General features: G+C 37.7%; 1 protein-coding gene across 1 annotated transcript; it reads right to left on the bottom strand.

Annotated features, from left to right (window-relative positions):
• Nucleotides 1–1209: 1209 nt before the first annotated feature.
• Nucleotides 1210–1839, bottom strand: LOC127095692 (uncharacterized). The gene has a single exon (XM_051034346.1). It carries the CDS (start codon nt 1837–1839, stop codon nt 1210–1212), a length of 630 nt encoding a protein of 209 aa, XP_050890303.1.
• Between the last annotated feature and the right edge of the window lie 8803 nt (nt 1840–10642).

Below are 10642 nucleotides of genomic sequence, written 5' to 3'. Positions count from 1 at the left end.
AAATGCCTTTATCCCTAACTTCTGTGTGAAATTTTTTATTATTTTATCCACCGGATGCCATTTTTCCTAGGTCGCCCTTTCGGGTTTTCAACTTAGCAGGCTTGTATATTATTATTTTTGTTTAATCCATAACTTTTTCATGTACATTTCTTTTTTTGGTTCCATTGGGATAGCCATTTTTATCTAAATTTATTTTGAAAGATGCCAATCTAACAGGCTTTGTATTCATTTTTTTCTAGGCATAATATTATTTTGACTATATCTGAGTTCACCAGAATCGACAAGTCATCCCCATCCATTATGCTGAGAATGAGAGCCCCTTCTGAGAAGGCCTTTTTTACAATGAAGGGTCCTTCATAGTTGGGAGTTCACTTTCCCCGAGGATCCGAGTGTATAGGAGAAAGTCTCTTGAGCACAAGCTCGTCGGCTTGGAATGAGTGAGCAAGAACCTTCTTATCAAAAGCTCTCTTAAGGCGTCATTGGTACAACTAACAATGGTAGACGGCTATCAAGCGATTATCTTCAATGAGATTTAGCTGATCATATATGAACTGCACCCATTCAGCTTCATCAAGGTCTTCTTCCATGATGAACCTCAGAGAGGGGATTTCAACTTCAATAGGAAGAAGAACCCTCATTCCATATAGTAGCGAATAAGGAGTTGCCCCAATAGAAGTACACACTAAAGTTCTATAGCCATGCAAAGCAAAGGGAAGTATCTCGTACCAATCCTTATATGTCTTGACCATCTTCTGGACAATCTTCTTGATGTTCTTGTTAGCTTCTTCGATGACGCCATTCATCTTGAGCTGGTATAGTGAAGAGTTATGATGCTCGATCTTAAACTCTTGGCATAATTCACTCATCATCTTGTTGTTGAGGTTACTAGCATTGTCAATAATAATTGCTAGGAACACCGTAGCGATAAATTATTTATTTCTTGATGAATTGTGTAATCACTTGTCTTGTTACATTCGCATAGTAAGCATCTTCCACCCACTTAGTGAAGAAGTCAACTAAAATAAGGATAAAATGATGTCCATTAGAAGCTTTCGGCTCGATCATACTAATCATGTCAATTCCCCACATAGAGAAAGGCCAAGGAGAAGTCAAGACTTTCAATGGAATTGGTGGAACATGAATCTTGTCACCAAAAATTTTGCACTTGTGACACCTCTTGACGAAGTTATAACAATCGACCTCCATTGTTTAACAATAATAACCAGCCCGAAGGATCTTTTTAGCCATAACGGGCCCTTTCGCATGCACAACTTCAGAACCCTCATGTCTGGACTTTATGATCGTTCTTGCTTCGTGTCTATCCACACATCTGAGCAACACGGAATCATAATTCCCCTTGTACAAAACATCCCCATTCAAGAAAAACTTATAAGAAAATCTTCTTAAAGCCTTCAAATCATTGATTGATGCTTTCTCGGGATACTCTTGTTTTTCCAGATATCTCTTAATATCATAGAACCAAGGCTTGTTGTCAAATTCAACCTCAATTGCTAGATAATGCACTGGTTCATCCAAGTGGTCAATATGGATGGTAGGTGGTTCATTCTTCCACTTGAGTTTAAAAATGGATGAAAGATTAGTTAGAGTATCGGCTAACTTATTATCTTCCCTCGGAATATAAAGAAAAGTGATTTCATCAAAATAGCGAATCAGTTTTACAATGTGATCTTTGTACGAAATCAAATTCGTATCCCGAGTTTCCCAATCTCCCCGGACATAACTGATTATTGAAACAGAGTCTCCAAACACTTCAAGAATCTTGATTCTAAATTTGATGGTTGCTTCAATACCGTAGATACACGTTTCATATTCTGCCATGTTTTTTGTGCAGTTAAAGAATAATATGGCGATGAATGGAATGTGAAAACGTGTTTGATAGGTGATAACTACTCATATTCCATGGCCTTTTGCATTATAGGCATCGTCGAACACAAGCGTCCATCGCGCTCCTGGTTCGGGTCCTTCGCCAGGGCCTAGAATAGTGCAATCTCGGATGAACATGATGTCCTCATCAGGAAAGTCAAACTTTATTGGTTGATAACCTTCCACAGATTTATGGGCAAGGTAGTCATACAAGATGCTCCCCTTGATAGCTTTCTGAGTTGCATATTGGATGTCATATTCGGTTAACAACATTTTCCATCGGGAAATTCTTCCACTAACAAAAGGCTTCTCAAAAATGTAATTTCTTGGATCCATTTTGGATATCAGCAAAGTTTTATGGAAAATCATATATTGTCTTAGGCGTCAATTTGCCCAAGCTAAAACACAACAAGTTTTCTCGACACACAGCCCATCAATTCATCTAACACTATGAGGTACATGATTAGTAGCCTACCAGGAACATGTGGTTTCAAGATCGGTGGTTCCTATAAATACTTCTTTATCTTGTCAAATTTCTCTTGACAGTCATCATTCCACACGAACGCTTGATTTTTTCTTAACAATTTGAATATCGGTTCACAACTAGCCGTCAAACGAGAGATAAATCTCGAAATGTATTTAAGCCGTCCAAGGAAGCCTCAAACTTCTTTTTCTGTTTTGAGAGCTAGCATGTCTTGAATTGCTCTGACTTTATCAGGATTAACCTCAATACCCTTCTGACTCACAATGAACGCAACAACTTGCCTGATCGGACCCCAAAAGTGTACTTAGTATGGTTTAATCTTGGCTTGAATTTCTAGAGCCTGGAAAATAGCTTTCTCATATGGTCCAAGTGGTCGTCTTTGGTCATGGACTTAGAAATCATATCGTCTACATAAATTTCAACCTCTTTATGAATCATATCATGAAAGAGAGTCATCATAGCACGCTGATATGTTGCCCCATGCATTCTTCAAACCAAAAGGCATGATTTTGTAGCAGCATGTTCCTCAGGGTGTAATGAAAAATGTCTTCTCCATATCATCTAAAGCCATCTTGATTTGATTATACCTTAAAAAACGTCCATGAAAGAAAAGACTGAGTTTTCACAAGTGTTGTCTACCAAAACATCAATATGAGGAAAAGGAAAGTCATCATTCAAGTTCGCTTTGTTAAGATCATGGTAGTCCACACACATTCGAACCTTCTCATCCTTTTTCGTAGCTGGAACAATGTTAGCAACCCATTGATTATATTGATCAATAGCTAGGAAACCAACATCAACCTGCTTCTTAACCTCTTCTTTAATCTTCAGTGCCATGTCGGGATTGGTTCTGCGAAGCTTTTGCTTAACCGGAGGACATTCGGGCTTGGGCGATAAGCAATGTTCAACAATGTCGGTATCCAACCCAAGCATATCTTGAAAATACTAGGAGAAAATATCAACATACTCACTAAGTATCTTAACCAACTCATTATGTACACGCTCGAAAAGGGATACCCCAATATTGACCTCTCTTCTGAATTCGTTGGAACCTAGATTCATTACTTCCATCAGTTCTTTGTGCGGATGAATCTCCTTTTCTTTATGCTCAATGAGTCTTGAAAGCATAGACAATACTTCACAATCTTTCTCACCATCGTCAGCGGCTTGGTTAATCGGAAATCCAGATTTACAGTGAATTTCAACAGTTTTGCTTTCAGTGGAATTATTTGCTCTGCATGTTATGAGCTTATTTTAGAATGAGCTTTTTGAAAAAGATGTGGAAAATAAAAGAAAAGAAACTTTTGCCATTTATTTTTAGTGAAAAAGTAAAAATAATAGAAAGAAAATGGATCATGATTTTGAATGTAAAAACTGCCTTCGATTGATTGTATAATGTTTTGAAAATAAAGGAGGACCTTACAACCTATCCACATGCCTCGAGCGACGACAAGGGACAACAGAAACAAAATAAATTACATGTTTTCCGAGAAAACCATAGGGACAACAGTAGTGGTCCAGTTGTCTAGCTTGAGTCTCGGAGGACACTTACGGATGATACGAGTGATTGCATGCTGGATAGAACTTGCACCATCTACTACTGTCACATAAGGATCAAATTCGTAGCCTGTGCTACTAAACCTAATTGGGTTGAACTTCTTTCATCCCCTCGCAGCTGGATGACGAGAAGTAGGATGATAACAAATACCAAAGCAGTCATGCTTCTCAGATACCTTCACAATCTGGCCCCATCCTGGAAGAGGGCCATTATCAAGAGTCTGCTTAGTACTCTTGGCTGATGATACCACCATCGCTGTTGATTAGCTCTAATTGATATAGGCGAAGCTGATTTTTTCAAAATCCAAACACTGGAAAGGCACTTCAGCTATTCCCTCCTTAGTTTCAACATATCGGAAGGAAGACAACTCACTGATTATAAAATCCTCCTCGCCACAGAAAATGACAAACTTGTCTTCAAACATGAATTTTAAGTTTTGATACACAGTAGAAGTTATGACGCTAGTTGCATGGATCCATGGCCTCCCTAATAGGCTGCTATAGGCAGGGTGGATGTCCATGACTTGGAAATTGATGATGAACTGGTGGGGACCCAAACAAACTGGAAAATCTACTTTCCCAATGACCTCCCTCCTAGATCAATCGAAAGGTCGCACAATCAAAGCATTAGCCCTCATCTCTGGTCCCTCACATTGTAATTGACCCAATGTGCTTTTTGGCAACACATTGAGTGAAGAGCCCATATCAACTAGGACCTCGGAGACTAAAGTGTTTGCAAAAGTCACATAAATGTGAAAAGCTTTATTGTGATTATGCTCTTCAGCTGTCAACTCTGCCTCATTGAACCCCAAGCATCTGCTTGCTATGACATTGACCACCATATCATCAAACAGATCAACTATGATACCATGCATCACATGGGTCGTGTTGATAACTTTCAAAAGAGATTTTTGTTGAGCTTCTGAACTGAGAAATAATGATAAGATTGAAATATTCGATGGAGTTTGACCCAGTTGGTCGACAATTATGAAATCACTTTTTTTAACCAGCTTCAAGAATTCCTGCCCCTCTTCTGCAATAATGATATTTTCAGCCTGCTTTTTCTCATTAATCACTTCCTTCCCGCTAGAAGTTGTTGCTTCTACTGAATTACTAGAAGTACCTTTTGACACAGAAGAAACAGGTTCCCCAAATGAAAGAGTGGGAACACAAACAAATGCCCCTGCCTGAGGAGGAAGAGGAGGAGGAGGAGGAACTGTCACTGGAGTTGGAACAACTTTGGGAGTATATTTTGGTGCAAACACACGACCACTTCGGGTCATCCTCCCTGGACCTTATATATTAAAGATATTTGCATTAGGAAACTGAACTTCTTCACCACCAACTAAAACAGTTGCATCATACTTCTAAGGCACAACCTTAGAATTCTGATAAGGAAAGGGTGAGGGAACATGAAAGACAATGGGTTGTACTTTCTTTATCAGAGCTTTTATCTTTTTCTTGCGATACACAATCTCAATTGGCTTGATAACGAACCCCCCCCCCCCCTGAAGGTTCTATCCCTCAAAAATTGCAAGACGCCTTGATTCATCAACTCTTGGACACAGTCCTAGAGTTTTTCACATTTGTACGACTCAATCTTGCATAACTCACAATCATCACGCACACCTCCCAACACACCGTGCTTCTGCATACTTACTAAGATACTTGACCACGGAGTCTTCAAATCATCTACCAAACTGACCACCTTTGTACCGTCCTCTTCAAGAATTGCATTCGCTGTCGGATTACTATGATCAGGCAATGGGTTAACCTTCACATTCATCTTTTCTTTGGTGAAGGATAAAATATTCTGATCAATCAGCTCCTGTACTTTGTTTTTGAACACATAACAATCCTCGGTTGCATGCCCAATATAAATCGCATGGAAGGCACATAATACATTAGGATTATGGGCTAGACTAAACGGAAATACTGCAGGAGGAAACCCCTTAGGAACTTTTTCTCCCACGTGTACAAGATAGGGTAACAACTCGGAGTACGGTACTGGGGTTCTGGTATATTGAGGATGCCTCTTATTCTAATTCTGATTCGGGTTCTTATTCTACCCCTGATTCCTACGATGATTCTTATTTGAACCTCTGTTGTCCGTGTTTTGCCTTTGAGGAGCTTGGCCTTGAAGATATTATTGTTGAGCCTGAGGAGGATGTTGATATTATGGTTGATACTGAAAAGGTTGTTAGAACTGGGCTGCCGTCACATATGGATAAGGGAGATATGGCATAGGATCTATATGAGCTTGATATTGCGGAACACTTGTTGTTACGAAATTCGTCTCTCCATCTTTGTTCTTGGTATACCCACTGGGAGGTCTTTTAACTGTAGACTGTTGGTTACTACCATCGATAATATTTCCTATCTTGAGACCATTTTCTATCCTCTCTCTGATTATGACTATATCAGCAAAGTTGGAATATGAACTCCCAACCATATTTTCATAGTATAAACTCTAGAGCGTCCCAATGAAGATGTCCACTAACTCGGTATATATCAACATAGGTATAGCTCTCAAATCCATTTCGCGCCACCTTTGTGCATACTCTTTAAAAGTTTCATTAGATTCTGAAGTTGTAATATGGTAGAGGCTATGCCTATATTGTACTTGTACTGATTCAAAAAGTGTCGGATAAATCCTTCCAGGTCCTTATCTTCCCTGGATCCAGATTCATATACCAAACCAAAGATGCCCCAGACTGTCTGTCTTGGAAGGAATGCATTAACAACTCATCATTATCAATTTAAGAAGTCACCTTCTTGTATTACATAGTAATGTGACTGCGAGGACAACTTAAACCTTTGTATTTGGGTAGATCATGTACTTTTAATTTTTGAGGGAGCACAACATTGGGTACTAAGCATAGTTCTCTTGCATTCAAACTGAGAGTAGAGAAACCTTCAATAGCATGGATTCTCTCCTCTAAAAGCTAATACTTTGTAGGCCTAGGATGATTGAAGTCAGGGACCCTTTGAGTAGAAACCCTAGGAGGAGGCTAAAAACAATTTTTTTAGTAGGCATTGATTGCGGCATGAATTGTGGATACATCTGATACATCAAAGCAGGGTTCAAGATCTGGGCAGTTGTAGTTCCCTCTTGAGAAAATTGTCCCCTGGGTTGCACATTTGGAGCAAGAGGTGCCCTAGAATGAGCATACTAGAATGCATCATTGTTCAGAAATGGTTGAACCATAGCAGCAGAAACATAGGTATTTGACTGGACTAGTTGAGCAGGAATCTGGAAACTGATAGGAGGGCCCCTATACTCGGGATCTTGTCCTTCAGCACCGTCAACATTCAAAGCAGGTGTATCGATAAATTCATGATCATCAAGCTATGGATAAGCTAGACGTCAACTAAACCAGAGTCGCCACCGCGTTTTTATTGTTTCCAAGGGAAAAGGGAAAAGTACAAACAAAACCGAAAAGATAAGAAGTTTTCAAATGGAAACTAATAAAATACCAGAGATTACAGGTAAGGGGGTTGGTTACACAGAGGGAAGGTGTTAGCACCCAAAGTGTCCTAGGTACTCCTAGGGAGCCCTTTCTTGTGTGCACATGTGTTTTTGTACGAATGATGTTTGCAATAAAATGGAGTGGATGGATGAGAAAAGAATTAATTAATTATATTTTTGTGTTTGACAAGAGCTTCGGACTTGTGCCTACGTACCAACATAAAAAATGAGGGATCAAAACCTCGTAGTTCGTGGTATCAATTTCAAAGTGACTGCATTGCTTTTAACAAAATTTTAAGTTTAACAAAGGCATAAGAGGCCTAAAAATGGTTTGAATGAGTGTTAGGTTTTTTTGTCTTTTGAAATTTTAAGTCAAGTATAGTTAAGTTTATTTATAAATTTGATTAAGAAAAGAGTTTTGAAAATACAATGGCATAAGACCAAAGTTTCTAATTTGCAATATGGTCAAATTTAGAAAACAAACACAAGCAAAGAAGATTTTAAAAAGAGGGAGAGATTTGAAATTAAAGAAGTAGGGAGGAGATGAAGAGACTAATCCTAAGCAAAAATTTAAAAGTCAAGAGTTGAAAAAATCTGACCAATGGGCTACAATCCAATAAACAAGAATGTCATATAGAAACCCAAAATTCCCTTGGAATTTAGAATCAAGCAATATCAATACATAAATAGCAAGATTAAGAGAAAGACATCAAATAAAGATAGCCATATCCAAGCTTAGCAACTCCAGGATCTTCTTCCAAAATTTCCCATGTATCAGATGACTCCAAAGATGGCATAAGACACAGGTTCAAAAATAAAAGCTTCAATATGATCATGTTGCAGATGAACTCAAATGGATCTTTAATATTATATCAGATGAATTTTCACTTTATAAGCAACTTGATTTCATGAAAGTTGGCATTGACCAAGTCCTTTGCATAGGGAGTGTTGCCTAATTCTAAGTCCAATAGTCTCAAATCAAACCAACAGTCCACACAAGATGTTTTTAAGGGTTTGTGTTCTTATTATATACATTAAGGTCAAAAGAACAAACAAACAAACAAGTATACACAAACACAATATATCACAAAATATGGCCCAAGTGGGCAAAGTGAAAATAGCATTAAAGTAAACAAATTTGATGGTATGAATAATGGCAAATGAATTAAAAGCTCAAAAATTAAAGTGCATAAAAGTAAACGACTTGAAATTAAATGTTAGTTGTTAGTTGATTAGAAGTTAGTATTGATTTTACTTTGTTTTGTTTAAGTCATTCTTTGGAGAACACTCAACCCACTTATCACAAGCATGGATCCTTGAACCAAGACATCTTCCAAAGGAAGGAAAAAAAGGCCAAGTTTCCACACAATACCATGAAAAAGGGGAGACTTACAGTCTCACTAACTAGAATGATATGCCTTTTTGTATAAAAATTTAGCGCTATGTTAAGCAATCGTAATTGGACTTATGCAGAAGTCACAACTATTTGAGGTCGGGCAATGAATCTTGGTGTTAATGCATGTTAGAGACATAGTATAATGGACTATGCTCAGGAAACATACAACACACAAAAAGAATATGCAAAATGGGGGACTTAATCTCATCCATACTTATGTTGATTTTTCAATCAACTAGCCTTAGGGTATAGAGATATTATAGGTCCATGACATGAATGAATAAAGAAGGGGAATGAGACGAAGAGGGAGGGGGAATGAGTTCAACACAAATTGGTCAAAGGAGGACTTTTACCAAATTAAGATCATTCATTCATTTTGGGAGATGGAATGTACATTCCATCAATCCCCTAAATCCAATGATCTTAACCTAACAAAGTCAAATCAACCTTTACCAAGGCCCAACAACACAAGTCAAACTCACAAAGTCAATTAAAATGGCTCTACATAATTAATTTGGCATTTAAACAATTAAAAATAATTAAAAAATGCATTAAATTAAATAATGGTTGGTGAATTTCCTAAAATCTCATCAAAACACCAAAGAAACGGCCATGAGATTTATCATAGGTCAAACAAGGTCAATGGACCTTGGAGAAAAAATTTCATAACTTTTGGAAACTTAAAAGTATTTTTAAACAATTAAAAATATTCAAAAAATGAATTAAATCATAAAAAATATTAATAATGATTCAAAAAATAATTTTAACTCAGAAAATGAAAGAGGATTTTATTTTAAAAAAATTGGTGAAACTCTCATATTTTTTGGATCAATATTAAAATTAATATGAATTAATGAAAATAAAGGAAAAAAAATGAAATTCAAATATTCAGAAAAAATGTGGACCACTTGATCTCCCTCATTAATTGAGGTGGTAGATCAAGTGGATCCAAACGCGCGTTCCACCATGCACACGAGTCAGCACGCCACACCAATGGTGTTTAAAACTAATGCTCGTGATTAAAACAAAATGAGATGACCATGTGGCTTTGAACCGTTCCAGCGCATCACCGGAGCAAAATGCCGTTCACCTTCTCAGGCGACCCTGGCCGGACTGGTTCACGCATCACCATCACAAAAATGAAAAAGAAGGACATAATTTTAAAGTAAAAATGGCACTGATCACGAATCTGACCTCAATTCATCCTAACTCCAAGTATATTGAGAGATACATGGAGTTGAAATTTGAGGTACATGAACTGAGTTGCTTCGATTTGACCTCAAAGAAACTCAATCTTCTTGCCTACATTGGTAGGACTTCAGACAACCAAGGATCCAAGAGAATTTATGAGAATTGAGAGAATCGAAGAGAAGAAAAAAATCTGTAAATACCTTTAGTGTTGTGTAGAACTCGATCTCTCTTGCTTTTATTCTTGCTTGATCTCACTCAGGAAGCTTGCAGAAGTGGTTTAGAATTGAACAAAAGCTTTGGATCCGTGGAGTTTTGAATCTCAAAACAATGAGATTCAAACTCACTTTTCAAAAGAAAATTCCCAGGTTTCTCCTTTCAAATGTGAGGGTTTGAGGTACTGGATCAAAGTTGGCGCGTAAGGTCCTTAATTCTGATGCTAGAGGCTCTTATTTATAGCTGCAGCCATGATATTTGCACCTTGAATTTGAAATTCCAAATTTAGCAATGGATGATGCATGCTTGCATGGGCGTGTACATGCCCATGAAGCCAATCAATTAATTCCATAATCAAGTGTAATTGAGTCTGAAAGTGAATTGGAATGCAAGGAAAATGAGTGGAGATGTTTGAAGTTTGATCCTTGCCAAATGATGATGCCATGTT

Source organism: Lathyrus oleraceus, chromosome 6 (assembly GCF_024323335.1).
Source record: "Lathyrus oleraceus cultivar Zhongwan6 chromosome 6, CAAS_Psat_ZW6_1.0, whole genome shotgun sequence".
Taxonomy (NCBI): Eukaryota; Viridiplantae; Streptophyta; class Magnoliopsida; order Fabales; family Fabaceae; genus Lathyrus; species Lathyrus oleraceus.
The sequence above is the reverse complement of the archived record's forward strand: the minus strand, read 5'-3'. Positions and strand labels throughout refer to the sequence as shown.

Bases quoted from the DNA above. Each gene is read 5' to 3' on its own strand.
- LOC127095692 (XM_051034346.1), bottom strand. From the start codon at position 1,839: ATGGCAGAATATGAAACGTGTATCTACGGTATTGAAGCAACCATCAAA.